The sequence below is a fragment of the Bos javanicus genome, chromosome 20, assembly GCF_032452875.1.
Source record: "Bos javanicus breed banteng chromosome 20, ARS-OSU_banteng_1.0, whole genome shotgun sequence".
In the NCBI taxonomy this organism is placed as follows: domain Eukaryota; kingdom Metazoa; phylum Chordata; class Mammalia; order Artiodactyla; family Bovidae; genus Bos; species Bos javanicus.
Genome location: NC_083887.1, coordinates 67677233 through 67693677, shown reverse-complemented (window position 1 = coordinate 67693677; position 16445 = coordinate 67677233). Strand labels below are relative to the sequence as shown.

General features: G+C 48.8%; 1 protein-coding gene across 1 annotated transcript in view; it reads left to right on the top strand.

Moving 5' to 3' along the window:
- Window positions 1-3866: 3866 nt before the first annotated feature.
- ADAMTS16 (ADAM metallopeptidase with thrombospondin type 1 motif 16) overlaps window positions 3867-16445 on the top strand; it is a 194087-nt gene continuing 181508 nt past the window's right edge. Inside the window, exons 1-2 of the mRNA XM_061393157.1 lie at window positions 3867-4188; window positions 14581-14906. Of these exons, the coding sequence (XP_061249141.1) occupies window positions 3867-4188; window positions 14581-14906 (648 nt within the window). The remainder of the gene's footprint in view (window positions 4189-14580; window positions 14907-16445) is intronic.

Sequence of the window (16445 nt, the reverse complement as noted above, 5' to 3'; positions counted from 1 at the left end):
CTCTATATTGACCTGTGACTGCAACCATGAAATTAAAAGACGCTTACTTCTTGGAAGGAAAGCTATGACCAACCTAGACAGCATATTAAAAAGCAGAGACATTACTTTGCCGACAAAGGTCCGTCTAGTCAAGGCTATGGTTTTTCCAGTGGTCATGTATGGATGTGAGAGTTGGACTGTGAAGAAGGCTGAGCACCGAAGAACTGATGCTTTTGAATGGTGGTGTTGGAGAAGACTCTTGAGAGTCCCTTGGACTGCAGGGAGATCCAACCAGTCCATTCTGAAGGAGATCAGCCCTGGGATTTCTTTGGAAGGAATGATGCTAAAGCTGAAACTCCAGTACTTTGGCCACCTCATGTGAAGAGTTGACTCATTGGAAAAGACTCTGATGCTGGGAGGGATTGGGGGCAGGAGGAGAAGGGGACGACAGAGGATGAGATGGCTGGATGGCATCACTGACTGGATGGACATGAGTCTGAGTGAACTCTGGGAGTTGGTGATGGACAGGGAGGCCTGGTGTGCTGTGATTCATGGGGTCGCAAAGAGTCAGACAAGACTGAGCGACTGAACTGAACTGAACTGAGTGCTAAACACTGTGCTACGCTTAGTTGCTCAGTCATGTCCGACTCTGTGACCCCATGGACTGTAGCCCACCAGGCTCCTCTGTCCTTGGGATTCTCCAGGCAAGAGTACTGGAGAGGGTTGCATGCCCTCCTCCAGGGGATCTTCCCCACCCAGGGATCAAACCTGCATCTCTTATGTCTCCTATATTGACAGGGAGGCTCTTTACCACTAGCGCCACCCAGAAAGCCCAAGTAGGGCACATGTCGGGTGAATTCCAGAGGCAGAGATGGAAAAACCGGCAGCAGCAGAACACAGGGGATGAAAACGCTAACGTTCTACCATGACTCAGCATCCTGGGGAGGCCCAGACAATGGCCACTTGTTTGAAATGTTCCAGAGCAAAGAAATCACCTGGAAGTCTTTGCAGTTCACTTTACAAAGTGGCCAAAACAAAACCTGAAAAGGAAGTCTGCACACGTGTGCTTCCTCACCTCCCCTTCTCTCCAGTCCCGAGGGGTCCCCTGCCCTAGGGTTACAGGACAGCCAGACACAGGACACCTGCCTGGACAGGCAAGATGACCAACATTTACCAGTCATGATGCCGAGAGGTGTATGGTGGGGTCTGGCTCTTTGCTGCCCAAAAGCCAATAAACAGGCCAGGTTGGTGGAAAGGAAAGTTCACTTTATTTCTGATGTGGGCAACTGTGGGGGGGCGGGGTGGACGTCTGTCTGCAGGCTGACCCCCCCCCCATCCCTAGCAACCAGTGGGGCAAGAGGTTTTCTGCACAGAATGGGACTATACGCAGAAACAGCAGTCAACTCTGACAGTCATCTTGAAATTGGTCATCAGTGGTCTGATCAGCATCATCTTCATTGTTTTAGGTACAGTTAATTTTCAGTTCCCGGGTGCGTTGGTTTCCATTTCTTTGAGGCCAATTCTTGGAATTATGGCAGCTTCTGGCAGCTCCGTCCAAGGGGTCGCAGAGAGTCAGAGGCCACCGAGCAACTGAGCACAGCACAGCCACAGGATTAGGTCCCTGGGCAACTGGTCTCCCCTTGGGTGCAAAGTCACCACATTAACATAACAAAAGCTACCTTTATTTCTCTCAGCACTCAGGAAATTCCAAATTTGGAGCGCTCTGTGCTAGGAATTGGAGGAGACCAAATACACATATCTTATTATAAATCACAAATGGGCTCCACCGTGTTCTATGGCCCTTCTATACCCAGTCCCTCCATTTCCTTCATCTCAGCCCCCAACCTTGCCCCCAGGCTGCAGCAGACCCTTCATCTATGTCATCTAGGATGAGCACCAGATTCAATGAGGGGCTAAAAAACCTGGAAAACCTTCATCATTGTAAAGGATATCGCTTCTTAACGATGGAAAGATTGATTTTGGTTGTATTCCAAAAGGGGAATAAAAGAATTCCAAAAGTGGATCCTTTTTACTGGCCATTCTTCTTTCATTCCATCTGATGAACTTAAAGAGAGCCATGGGCATGATGGTAGCTAAACTTGGAAAACCTGATGCCCTTGCATGTTACCTTCGACGCAATTAGCGATAATTAGAGATCCCCGGTTTATCAAGCATGCAATGCCCAGTACTCAAGACAAAGGGACTCTCTGCCTCCTGCAGAACCTTTGCTAGCTTCCAATGAGCCCCTGACAGACTGGCTGTGGGCACACCAAGGCACACACCAGTTAGGAACTTCGTGGAGGAGGGGATGGGGAGGGGCTTAAGCCCACTTCCCAAAGCACGACTTTTTGTAAAATTTCTCCCACTTCTGCAGAGTGTTTTCAAATAAATAAATATGAGAAAGAGAGCGAGAGATGGAGACGGAGTCTGCCCTTCACAGCCTGAGGGTGCTCCGTGTCTGCCCAGCAAGCCTGCACCGCCGAGCTGCCAGAAATCAGAGGCACCCACTGGCTCAGGGCGAGCCGGGCGAAGGGGGGTCCAGAGACCACTTCCACCAATTTCCACTCCAAAATGTGCAAAAACCGGCCAAGACGGGCTTAACTGAATGTGCAGGGGACTGGGACCACGAAGCAGGAGCCCAGATTCCGGAGACCTCCAGGAGGTAAGAGGTCTGGGAGGCCAAGGAGCAGTGAGTAGAACGGAGTGGTCACAGGCAGGACACACGCCGGAGAATCCGGTGCGCCGAGGCTCCAGCGCGCACACAGGCACGGCGGCGGACGCGGGAGGAAGGACACAGAAACCGGTTCTAATGCACATTCACGTACACCTAGCGCAGGTACGTGTGCGCTCACGTTCAAACACACACGTGCGTTCACACACAGAGCCATCAACAGGTGTAGAACCCGGGCTGGGCTGGTAGGCGGGCGGGTGGCGGCGCGTCCTCAGCCTCCTAGCGCGACTGACACAGCAGCGCAGGAACTGGCCCCGGCCCGCACCCACCCGCGAAGCCAAAGCCTTCCCTATCGGCTGCACGTAGGGCCCCAGCGGCCCCGGGACAGGCGCGCTCAGAGCAAGGCCAGTCCGCGGCGGCCAGGATCCCCGGAGCCCGGAGCGCCGACAGGTCCCAGGGCCGACGGGACGGAGGCCGGAGCTTTCCCCACCCGCAGCGCCTGCCGAGTCGGCGGGCGATGCCCGTTCGCGTCCTCTGCTCTCAGACGCGCGCATCGGCCAGAAGGTCTGGGCACTCCTGTTTCACACTCGACCCCCGCCCCCGGGGGCGGAAGGGCAGGCCCAGGGGTTGCTGTCCCGCCGCTTGCCGGCGGGCGGCAGGTGTCGGCCTCTGGATGCGCAAGCCTGGCTCTCAGGAGTGGGGACCGGGGAGCGCCGGGGCGCAGCGCCGCGAGGTGCGAGCCCTGTCCAGCCGCGGACTGCAGGCCGGAGCGCTCGGGGCGGGCGGCCTCAAGCGGCTCACCGCCCCCACCCCGGGTCCCCCCGCCCCGGCCACCCGCGAGCCCACGGGACGGCCGGCCAGGCGCGCCGACTGCGAGCCCGGGAGCGCGCGGCTTCTCCCAGGTCCTCCTCTCCTCGCGCCCCACCCCGCCGCCCTCTCTCCTGCCTCTCCCCGTCCCCTCCCCTCGCCTGCCCTCCCCGTCTCTCCCACGGTGCGGGCGGGCGCTCCGCCGCCGCCCCCGCCGCCCCCGCCGCCCCCGCGGCCGCCACTCCGCCCCCCGCGCGGCGCGGAGCCGCAGTAATAACCCCGGCGCGGGCGGCGCATCCACCGCAGGACACCGTGCTGCGTGCCGACCGGGCTGGTCCTCGGTGCCCGCTTCGCAGGGCCGCCGGGCTGGGGAGCCTCCCGCGGCCCGGGCCCCTCCGAGCGCCCCTAGATGGAGCCGTGCGTTCTCCCCGCGGCGGCGCAGCGCGGGCGGCGGACGCGGGGCGCGCTGGGCGGCCGGGCCATGCGGGTCCTCGGCCGCGCGGCGCTCTGGGTGCTGCTGCTGGCGCAGGTGGGTGTGCAGGTGGGTCCAGACGGCGCGGGCGGGGTTCCCCGGAGCCCCCCTCGCGCAGCCGGGTCTCACCGAGGTCTCGCCGCTGTTTTCCCGCAGGCACCTGCTTGCGCCGTGGGACCCGCAGCGGCCTCGCCCGGGAGCCCGAGCGTCCGGCGTCCTCCTGGACCCGCGGAGTGGCCGGGCTGGGGGGAAAAGGGCGGTAAGTCCGCGCGGGGCGGGAGGGTGGTTCGAACCTTTTCCGCGGAGCAGCTTGTAAACGCCCGAAGGCTGGTTTACAAAGCGCCGCGAAGGTTCCTAACTCAGGGAATTCCCTGTAAGACGCTGCGGCGCTTCGCCAGCGAACACCGCTGAGTCAACTTTCAGCAATATTTATATCATTTCCCAGTAAAACAGATGCGATTTACCAGGGTTATTACCATAAGCATTAGGGAAGAAAGCAAGGGAATGTATTTAGATGAAATAGAAGGGAGAAATAACCTAGGAGTTATATTAATGCAGACACCAAAGCGATTACAAAGCTTACAACGCCTTTCTCCATCCCCTCGTCCCCTCCTTCACCTGTTCCCTTTCTGGCCTTTTACAGCGAACACCCTCCATTGCCAGAAAACTAGAAACTAGAACAACCATATGACCAAGCAGTCCCTCTGCTGGGCATATACCCTGCCTGCCTGCCTGTTCAGTCGTGTCCGACTCTTTGCCCCTGGTGGACTGTAGCCCGCCAGGCTCCTCTGTTCATGGGATTCTCCAGGCAAGAATACTAGAGTGGGTTGCCATTGCCTTCTCCAGGGGATCTTCCCGACCCAGGGATGGAACTCAGGTCTCCGGCATGGGCGGGTGGATTCTTTATCACTGAGCCACCTGGGAAGCCAGAGCAGGAGACAAAAAGACAGCTGTTCTGCTCAGTAGTTACCACCTTAGCATCGAAAGGGATGCTCCTGGAGAGCTGGTGGGATGGGTAATCAGCGTCTTGTGACTTCATAAGTGAAGTGAAGTGAAGTCGCTCAGTCGTGTTCGACTCTGCGACCCCATGGACTGTAGCCCACCAGGGTCCTCTGTCCATGGGACTGTAAGAGCACTGTCCAAGTCCATGCCTTGTTTTGACATAAAAGCAGGTCAGAACTTTGCAGTGTGTGGTTGTACTTTCTCTCCTCACAAGAGGCATTTATTATTTCATGTGTCAGGGGGAGAGACCTCCCTGTCCTGACCTGCTTTAGGGTAGATCAGAAAGCAGGTGTTTAATTTCAGTTGCTAGCTGGCTTTTCATCTGAACCCAGTCCATTGGCAGTTGCTGAATACGAATACTTTGCATCGATTCCAAGAAGAAATTGCCATCTCAAATGTTGTTAGTGACTTACAGAAGAAGAATCAGGTTTGATTATCCCATCATATTTTTTTCAGTAAACCTTAAAAAATGAGTTAATAATTCAGAACTCCTGAACGTAGCTTCTTAATAAAACTCCTAAAGACAATCATTGAATTATATGCATTAATTATTGAGATTCCGCCTGTAAGAGCCTGTAAAGTGATAAATGAAATGTGGGAACGTAGGACCTTTTCCAAATCCACCAGAGGGCACCAGCGGTAAATAATAGAAAACGTTTCTGTCCCTGTATTTGCCAGAGTTATTTCAAGCTCACCTGTTTGGGCTTGCCCTCATCCTCAGCGTTTCTCTTACGTTTCATTCTAGTATGTAATGACTTACACTGTAGTTAATTGTCTTTCCCCACTTAAAAAGTAAGATTTTTTGAAAATTCTAGCTTTCTAGAATCATGAGAACTCCTGAAGGTCTCAGAAGAATTTTCAAAGTGTTTCTTAACATTTATGGGGTTTTCTGGGAGGTAAAAGCTTTGGAGATACAGAATCACCTCCAGGAGGAGAACCCAAGACATCCTGCCCAAGTGTGCCCTTCTCCCTGGAGGAGCATCCTGTGAACTGGACTCCAGCCTGGCAGGCACGTGGCTCTGATCACCTAACTCCTCAGCTGGGGGTCACAAGCCCAGAGTTCCTGAAAGAACCAGTTAGCTGGCTTGGTTGGAACCTCACGGGGAAGGTGGGCGCCATCGTCAGGGAGGTTCTAGCCCAGGGGACACGCCGCCCCCTCATCTCCCACTGTGTGGGTGTTTCGGGTCCAGTTATAGATGGCTAACTTGAGAGAGTGAGTTTCAGTGGAAAGCTCCCACAGGATCAGGGAAAGACTCCTTGTGCTCAGCAGTGACCTCTTTCGACCTAGGATGGCAGAGATGGAATAGACTGTGTGATGCTGGGGTTAGCTGACTGCTAGATGTCTGGGGATGCCTTCAAAACCTGGAGGCTCAGATGATAAAAAATCCGCCTGCAATGCAGGAGACCCGAGTTTGAGTTCTGGGTCAGGAAGATGCCCTGGAGAACAGAATGGCAACCCACTTCAGTATCTTGCCCGGAGAATCCCATGGATGGAGGAGCCTGACAGGCTACAGTCTGTGACTTCACAAAGAGTCCGACATGACTGAGTGACTAACACTTTCTTTTCTTTCAAAACCTACATCTGGCTTTGAAATAACTCTTTTGGCCAAAAGGTTTGTTTAACACATATTTTAACCTCTATAGTCAATGTTCCTGGGTGTCTGGAGTAATTATGCAGTTAGAAATAGAACTCCATATATTCTGTGAGCAACAGTAGATATGTTCATTGAGATCAATTCTATTTTCAGACATTCGGTGCACCCCTTTCATTTTGGCTGATTCAGCATTGCTTTTCCTTAAGAGAAGACTTGAATGCTTTTTCCACAAATTAACCTTTGTCATAATAATAGCAGGTCTTTTTCAGAGCAAAGACAACAGCCATTCCTTTTTTCATGGGATCTTCCTGGCCAATGGGGTTGAACCCAGCTCTCCTGCACTGCGGGCAGTTCTTTACCATCTGAGCCACCAGGGAATCCCCAAAGATATAGCATGAGCTTGTTATTAATAACTTTTCAAAATCTAGGGTAAGCTAAGCTTCCAGGTCAAGGGTGGGAAGTTTTTAGAATTTTGTTTTGTTGAACAAGAGAGACCTGTGTGTGTGTGTGTGCATTCATAGTTTATATTGATTTATACTCACACATTCACATACCCTGAGACAGGGCAGGCTGGCCCAGTGCTTTGCTGGTAACTGTTTAACAACAGCTTCTTGGAGGCTCTGATTTGTCACGTGTTCTGGTTCCCATGGGCTAAATGCTCCCGCCGTGGCTGATGACAAGCTATGCATGTGAGGCCCTGAACATGCAGTTAGGACTCAATGGACAAAATCCGTCCTCCAGAGCTGGCACCGGGCAGACCGTGTACACTCACAGGTGGGCCACGCATCATGCACTCAGTCTGAGACTGGACTCTCCCTAGACTTGGTGCTTAGTCAAAAACAGCTCTTGAAATCAAGTTGATCAGGGTGCTGACTGCAGCAGCCACGTGTGTGTTTCTTCTCCTTAAAAACGCCTCTGTAGGGCTGAGGTCTTATTTCAGGGATTCTAAAGGATCAGGAATCTCACTAATTTTTTTTTCTTGATTTTACAAGCCAGTAGTTTGGGGGATTATCATTTTAAACCTTAAGGTTGAGAGTTAGTTTGAAACTATCATTTTATACCAATGATATATCACCTTCTCTCGGAGTAGTAGTAAGTGGACAGGGGAGAAGCTCTGCTTACTTTGTTCATTCATAGAATTCTGTGGCTATGAGCCTCTTCACGGTCATCTACACGGAACTGACAGTGTGTATTTGATGCAGAGGACTGCTGCCTGATAGAAGAGCCAGGGTTTCCCCACCTTGGAGATGCTCTAGATCTCTTGTTGAGGCAGCCTGTCTTGTGCCTGGAAGAATATGTACCAACCTTGCTGGACTCACCCACTATACCCCCACAACACTGCCCTCTCCTTCTGCTTTCTGAAAACCAAAGTGTCCCCCAATGTCCCCAGCATCTCCTGGGGGTGGGGGAGGGGTAGCACCCCCGCTGAGAGCCACTGGGCTCAGTTTTCACTCCTGTTCCCCTTCATCCTGGGAAGGGACTGTGATTGGTGACAGTGAGCGGCTTCTCGGTTGTTGGAGCCAGTGTGCTGTGCAAGCACGCGCCAGGTCTCCAGAGCTGACCCTTAACCTCATCAGGAAATTTGTGAGCTGGTTTGTTGAAAATCAAAAGAAACGTGCAGGGAAACCATCATGTTCTAAAGAAGATTAGGACTTCTCTGGGGCACCAGTGGTTAGCTTCCACTACAGGGGGCTTGGGTCCGATCCCTGGTCTGGGTACCAAGGTCCAGAGAATAGATAAGCAAATAAAGTAACATAAAATAAAAAAAGACCAAAACTAAAACACTGAAATCTCATCACTTCCCAGTTTTTAAAGGTTTTGCTGTTGTTTATCCTCTTGACAATACTTGCCTGTGTCGCCTCTGAGCGACAGTGCCTTACCATCCCACCTTCTCTGGATGGCACACTGACTCAGTGAACTTGGGTGAACTCTGGGAGATGGTGAGAGACTGGGAGGCCAGGTGTGCTGCAGTCCATAGGATCGCAAAGCGTCAGATATGATTTAGCGGCTGAGCGACAGCAGCATCTCCTCTGTATGGAGACGCTTTGTAACCATGTGCCACCTTGCAAACCTCTAAACTCCACGTTCAGTGATGTCACCTGGGCAATTGACATCAGCCTCAGTGGGAGTGTTTATACCACGGAAATTGGCAAATGCTTTCCACCAGGCCATCCCCCCACCCCACCCCCACCATAGCTGGTTGTGAAAGAAGCATCAGCAGAATGCTGTGTGTGTTTCTGTAAAAGAGGCTTAAAAGTTACTTTGAAAAAGAGTTGTGGTAGGTCCCCCTTCCCCATAAAGGATAAAGATTGTATGTCCTCCCAAGTAAAGGTCAGAAGAATATGACTTTATGTCATCTGGGAACAATCTGATTTTTTAAATGGTAATCATCTTTTTATGTGCAATAAATCTGCTCGTTACCAGGGTTTGGAACAGTCCCCAGGCTTTGTCCTCATTCCAGAGCCTCTGTCGGGATGGAAACAGGCGGGTGTGAGGTGGAGACTCCCCAAGGGCTCGCAGGGCAGGAAGAAAGGTGTTAACACAGCCACATCACACTAGCTTTTCCCCTGAGTTCAGAAAGCGGGATGAGGAAGGCAGTTGGGGAAACACAACTACATGAGCAAGAGCTTTTCCCTGTTTTTTGGAGTGCCCAGGGACAGACTTCTTTGTATACAGTTCATGGGGTTCTCATGGAACATTTACTGAATTGGTTTGCCATTCCTTCCCCCAGTGGACAGTGTATTAAAAAGCAAAGCCATCACTTTGCCAACAAAGGTCCATATAGTCAAGGCTATGGTCTTTCCAGTAGGCATGTACAAAGGTGAGAGTTGAACCATAAAGAAGGCTGAGCATTTAAAAATTGATGCTTTTCAGTTGTAGTGTTGAGAGTCCTTTGGACTGCAAGGAGATCAAACCAGTCCATCCTAAAGGAAATCAACCCTGAATAGTCATGGAAGGACTGATGCTGAAGATGAAATTCCAATACTTTGGCCACCTGATACAAAGAGCCAGCTCACTGGAAAAGACCCTGATTCTGGGAAAGATTGAAGGCAGAAGGAGAATGGGGGTAACAGGATGAGATGGTTGGAAGGCATCATGCTTCAGTGGACATGAGCTTTGACAAACTCGGGAGATGGAGAGGGACAGAGAGGTGTGTGCTGCAGCCCATGGGGTCGCAGTCGGACACGACTGAGTGACTGACCAACTACAAGCAGTGACTGGGGTCACACACTTACACCAGGATATTAATACCTAATTTGTTTCCTCCCCTTTTAAAATTATTGCATAGAATTCAAGCAGGTTTGCTTTACTTTCTTGTTTTCCTAACTAAAATGTGAAATAATCACAGTGTATTCTCCCATATCAGACACCAGGGCCCTGCTTTGATAGATATTGCAAAGTTTGGTTGTCCATTGGCCAGCCAGCACCTGTTGACTGTCTAATCTGTATGGGCCCCAGATCACCAGTTACCTGGACGATGGGCCAGGTCTGTAAGCCTGCAAATAGCCCTCCAGGGGTTGACGTCAAAGCCCTTGACCCGAGGAAGCAGGAAGCCTGGGCTCAAACAGGCCATAGCCAAGCGTTCGGTTATGGGCTGAGTGCCGGGCCCTTGACACTCACCTTGCTGAGGAACTCATTACCAGGGGCTCTGCACAGTGCCTTATCATCCCCACCTTCTCTGCCTCGCCCAAACCAGACACTTGCTTTTATGACCATCCACTGGCTGCCACCCACTCTCTGTGGTCCAGTGTAACCCTTCAGATACCTGCCAGGATGGCCCAGGGACTTGTGGGCAAGTACCTATACCAAAAGAGCTTTGGTTGTTAAGGAAAATTTCTTTTTTCAGAAAAAGAGTTACTCAAGTACTGTTCCCACGTGTGTGAGGGGTACTCATCACGTCTGACTCTTTTATGACCCCAGGGACTGTAGCCCTCCAGGCTCCTCTGTCCATGGGATTTTCCAGGCAAGGATACTGGAGTGGGTTGCCATTTCCACCTCCAGGAGATCTTCTTGACTCAGGGATTGAACTCATGTCTCTTGCATTGCAGGCCAATTCTTTACCACTATCGCCACCTAGCTAGTGGTTGTTCAGTCTCTCAGTTGTGTCTGACTCTTTGGGACGCCCCTGGACTGCAGCACGCCAGGATTCCCTGTCCTTCACCATCTCCCAGAGCTTGCTCAAACTCATGTCCATTGAGTCGGTGATGCCATCTCACCCTCTGTTGCCCCCTTCTCCTCTTGCCTTCAATCTTTCCCAGCATCAGGGTTTTTTCTAATGAGTCGGCTCTTCACCTCAGGTGGCCAAAGGATTGGAGTTTCAGCTTCAGTCCTTCCAACGAATATTTAGGGTTGATTTCCTTTGCCAACAAAGATTCGTCTAGTCCAGGCTATGGTTTTTCCTGGGGTCATGTATGGATGTGAGAGTTGGACTGTGAAGAAGGCTGAGCACTGAAGAATTGATGCTTTTGAACTGTGGTGTTGGAGAAGACTCTTGAGAGTCCCTTGGACTGCAAGGAGATCCAACCAGTCCATTCTGAAGGAGATTAGCCCTGGGATTTCTTTGGAAGGAATGATGCTAAAGCTGGCCACCTCATGCGAAGAGTTGACTCATTGGAAAAGACTCTGATGCTGGGAGGGATTGGGGGCAGGAGGAGAAGGGGACGACAGAGGATGAGATGGCTGGATGGCATCACTGACTGGATGGACGTGAGTCTGAGTGAACTCCGGGAGTTGGTGAGGGACAGGGAGGCCTGGCGTGCTGCGATTCATGGAGTCGCAAAGAGTTGGACATGACTGAGCGACTGATCTGATCTGATTTGATCTCCTTACAGTCCAGGGGACTCTCAAGGGTATTTTCCAACACCACAGTTCAAAAGCATCAGTTCTTCAGCACTCAGCTTTCTTTATGGTCCAACTTTCACATCCATATATGACTACTGGAAAAACCATAGCTTTGACTAGACAGACCTTTGTTGGCAAAGTAATGTCTCTGCTTTTTAATATGCTGTACAGATTTGCCATAACTTTTCTTCCAAAGAGCAAGCAGCTTTTAATTTCATGGCTGCAGTCACCATCTTCAGTGATTTTGGAATCCAAGAAAGCAAAGTCTGTAACTGTTTCCATTGTTTCCCCATCTTTTTGCCACAAAGTGATTGGACCAGATGCTATGATCTTAGTTTTTTGAATGTTGAGTTTTAAGCCAGCTTTTTCAATCTCCTCTTTTACCTTTATCATGAGGCTCTTAGTTCCTCTTCTCTTTCTGCCATAAGGGTAATGTCATCTGCATATATGAGATTATTGATAATTTATCCCGACAATCTTGATTCCAGCTTGTGCTTCATCCAGCCCAGTATTTCACATGATGTACTTTGCATAGAAGTCAAATAAATAAGCAGGATGACAATATACAGCTTTGACATACTCCTTTCCCAGTTTGGAAGCAATCTGTTGTTCCATCTGGCTCTAACTGTTGCTTCTTGACCTGCATACAGATTTCTCAGGAAGTAGGTAAGATGGTCTGGTATTCACATCTCTTTCAGAATTTGCTGTAGTTTATTGTGATCCACACAGTCAAAGACTTAAGTGTAGTCAATGAAACAGAAGTAGATGTTTTTCTGGAACTCTCTTGCTTTTTCTATGTTCCAACAGATGCTGGCAATTTGATCTCTGATTCCTCCACCTTTTCTAAATCCAGCTTGAACATCTGGAAGTTCTCTGTTCACATACTGTTGAAGCCTGGCTTGGAGAATTTTGAGCATTACTTTACTAGCATGTGAAATGAGGGCAATTGTGCAGTAGTTTGAGCATTCTTTGGCATTGCCTTTCTTTGGGATTGGAATGAAAACTGGCCTTTTCCAGTCCTGTGGTCACTGCTGTGTTTTCCAAATTTGCTGCAACATTGAGTGCAGCACTTTCACAGCAACATCTTTTAGGATTTGAAATAGCTCAGCTGGAATTCCATCACCTCCACTAGCTTAGTTAGTAGTGATGCTTCCTGAAGCCCACTTAATTTTGTACTCCAGGATGTCTGGCTCTAGGTGAGTGATAACACCATCATGGTTATCTGGGTCATTAATATCTTTTTTGTATAGTTCTTCTTTACAAAAGGCATTGATCACTGCCTTCGTAAGTGATCAATGCAAAGAAATAAGGGAAAACAATAGAATGGAAAAGACTAGAGAGCTCTTCAAGAAAATTAGAGATACAAAAGGGACATTTCATACGATGATGGGTACAATAAAGGACAGAAATGGTATGGACCTAACAGAAACAGAAGATATTAAGAAGAGGTGGCAAGAATAAACATAAAAACCTAGCTAGGATTGTTCGCCAAATGACCAAATGCCACTTCTGTAGGACAATGTTTTAGTTTACATTATGACTCCAGGAAACATGTCCAACCCATGCAAAAGGACCAGTTATTAAGCATCAAACTGTCTCCTGAGAACATTTATTGGTGGAGGACCCGGATGAGAATATTAGGATCAAGTCTTGTCCTACATGTAAGAGGAGGTTGCATCCTGTCTTTCAGGTCTGAGCACCATGGTGTAGGTCTAGTCCTCTGGTGCTGGGGTCTGACACCCCTTTCAAAGGCATCTTAGAGGGAATTTGGAGAAGGCCCATGTCTTTCTTGTCTGCTATTTCCTGGTGTTTAGACAAAATGCAGGCTAGATAGCAAGTCTTCTCCAAAGCTGTGCAGGCCCATTGCTAGTACACAGATAGAGAGACACGCAAGATATGTTTAAATGTTTGAAAGATGTAAATCAAACCAATACATTGGCTAAAATATTTCATAACCTCAGCTTTGATAAATCTACCTTCAGATCTTCCTGGGTGGTGCTAGTGATAAGGAATCCACCTGCCAATGCGGGAGACACAAGAGATATGGGCCCAGTCCCTGGGTTGGGAAGATCCCTTGCAGAAGGGAATATCTACCCTCTCCAGTATTCTTGCCTGGAGAATCCCATGGACAGAGGAGCCTGGTGAACTATAGTCCAGGAGGTCATCAAGAGTTGGACAGGACTGAGCATGTTCAACTTCGGCAAACTGACCTTCACATGGTCTAAAAGCCCAGGTTCAAGCTTAGAGCATGGCAGTTCAGGAAGATACGATCCCTGGTGTGAAGCCCACCCCATGTCTGTGGTCCACATTCTGTCCCTCTGCCCAGAAAAAAACTGCTCCCTGACCTCTCGATGGCAGAGATGATGTGTTAATGGTGGGGATGAAAGAGAGAATTTTGATCCAAGCAATGAAAAATAAGCGATGCTTGTTTTTATCTTTCTGACTTACTTCATTCTGTAAAACAGGCTTTAGGTTCATCCATCTCATGAGAACTGACTCAAATACCTTCCTTTTTATAGCTGAGCAATATTCCATTTTATGTATATACCATATCTTCTTTATCCATTCATCTGTTGATGGACATCTAGGTTGCTTCCCTATCCTGGCTACTGTAAATAGTGCTGCAGTGAACACCAGGATAGAAGACCCCCTAGAGAAAGGAATAGCTACTCACTCCAGTATTCTTGCCTGGAGAATACCACGGAAAGAGGAGCCTGGTGAGCTACAGTCCTTGGGGTTGCAAACAGTCGGACATGAATCTTGTTAATTGGTCTCGGAAACATTATCAGTATTTTTAAGCTAAAATTTCTTATCAGTGGAATGAAGATGTTGGTAAAAGACAATATGACTAAAAGAATGTTTAAGGATATAAAAATGATTACTTATTATAATTATTCTAGTGATCCAAAAAGCCCAGTCTTAGCTTCATTTGGTCTGTAATCTCTTTCTCCTTAGAAGTGTCATAGCAATTGCTGGATTGGTAATATCACATTATAGGGACAACAGTGACTTCTCCAAAGGCCCCTTTTAAGATTTCCCCTTTAAACTCTGATTTTATGCGTTCAGTTTGGATTTGAATGGGTGGAGGTTGACATTTCCACCATCTTTCTTGCTGGGTGAAAATATCATCCAGTGTAAATTATATTTGAAGACTTCTTGGTCCTTTTCAGAACTCTGAAATTACTCAGCCACACATCCTCTCTTGATTTCAGACTATGAGCTGGTGTCTCCCTACGAGGTTGACCACAAGGGCAACTACGTGTCCCATGAAATCACCCACCCCCAGAGGAGGAAAAGGGCTCTGGCCCAGCTCGGAGTTGACTCTCTGCACCTTCGGCTGAAAGGCTTCAGGCATGACTTCCACCTGGATCTGAAAGCCTCCAGCAAACTGGTCGCACCTGGATTTCTCATCCAGACTTTGGGAAAGCAGGGCACGAAGTCGGTGCAGGCTTTCCCACCCGAGGATTTCTGTTTTTATCAAGGCTCCTTGCGATCCCACAAAAATTCCTCAGTGGCTCTTTCGACCTGCAAAGGATTGGTGAGTACAGCTCATGCCGCTGGTCGTGAAGTGATGGGGACACGGAAAAGGGGACAAGCGACAATATTTCCCTTGCACTTTGGGTTGTTCTCCCACCACTGCAGTACAGACTTCTCTGATTTGTCAAAGCAGGAGGAAAAACTGCCAAGAGGTACTTTCTAAAATATGCTGGGTTGCGTCCTTTCCCTGCTTGGAAGCAGCGTGAAGGTCCTGACTTCTGTTGTTTTTATTCTACAGTGAGTGAGGCAGAGTACTGCAGCTTGAAAACTACATAAGAACTTATGGCCAAGTCTGAAGGCTGTGAATTCTTCGGGGTTATTGGTTCTGACTTATTGGTTCCTTAAACAGGTTTCTCACTTACTAGCACTGGAGGATTGTCTTAATTTTGAATAGAACAATGGTATTCAACTGATTGGCCATGTGGGCTATTCGAGCTAGTGCTTAAAAATTCCTTATTTCTGTCATTCTGATGTTGGTGACATATTTACAGATTTGAGCATTCATTTCAAATATAGTAATGAGTCCATGGCAGGGCAGAGCTGGTCTTACTGGGCTGGTGATGCTATGGTGTTTTCTTCTTGTCCTAAGTATCTGAACTGAAATGAAACGTTCACTCAGTCATGTCTGACTCTGCGACCCCATGGACTGTCTGCCAAGCTCCTCTGTCCATGGAATTCTCCAGGCAAGAATACTGGAGTGGGTAGCCATTCCCTTCTCCAGGAGTTCTTTCTGACCCAGGAGTTGAACATGGGTGTCCTGCTTTGCTGGCAGATTCTTTACCATCTGAGCCACCAGAGAAGCCTATTATCTAAATTAGCCATTAAACATCTTCGATACTGCAGGTGGTCCTCTTTGCTCCAAACCCAGAGTTTGGAGCATCAGGTCAACTTGAAAAGGTACCTGAATCCCTCAGGCTGACCTAAGCTGAAGTCTTAATGGCTTGTCTTTTACTTTTCTTAAAATATTTCCATTTTAGAAGACAAAAGCTTAGAAGATGCTTAAATTCTTGGACACAAGCTAATTAGTCAGACACATATGGGGGAAGCATGACATAAGTAGCAAGCTGAAAACAATGTGTGGTCAAAGCAATAAGGTCTTGATCGTGTTTGGCAACCGGGTTTTTGGACATTTGTTACATCTCCAGAAAATCATCTAAGTCTGTCTTATTCCTTTCCCTGTTTGGAAAGAGAATTCAGACTCTACATCTTGTAAGGATTTTGTGTGCATGTACATGAATACTAGATGCTGAAGGGGCATTCAAAGTTAATTCCTTGAAATACTAAATATGTGAAAATGCTGTGTCCTGTGAATTAAAAAATATATATATTAGCATTCTGCTTTTTAGGGAGAATTTGGTATGGTCTGGGCTCATGTCTACTATCTTTGGAAAGGCTTTTGGATTGAGAATGGATACAGTGGAGAATTGTCAAGGGTAGGATGGTGGTGACTTGGCACACTTGTTAAGCATGAAGATGGTGTGGTCAGGTTCTTCCATTGTTCTCTTGAGAAGCATAGATCTTCCTTAATGAAAGAGCTATA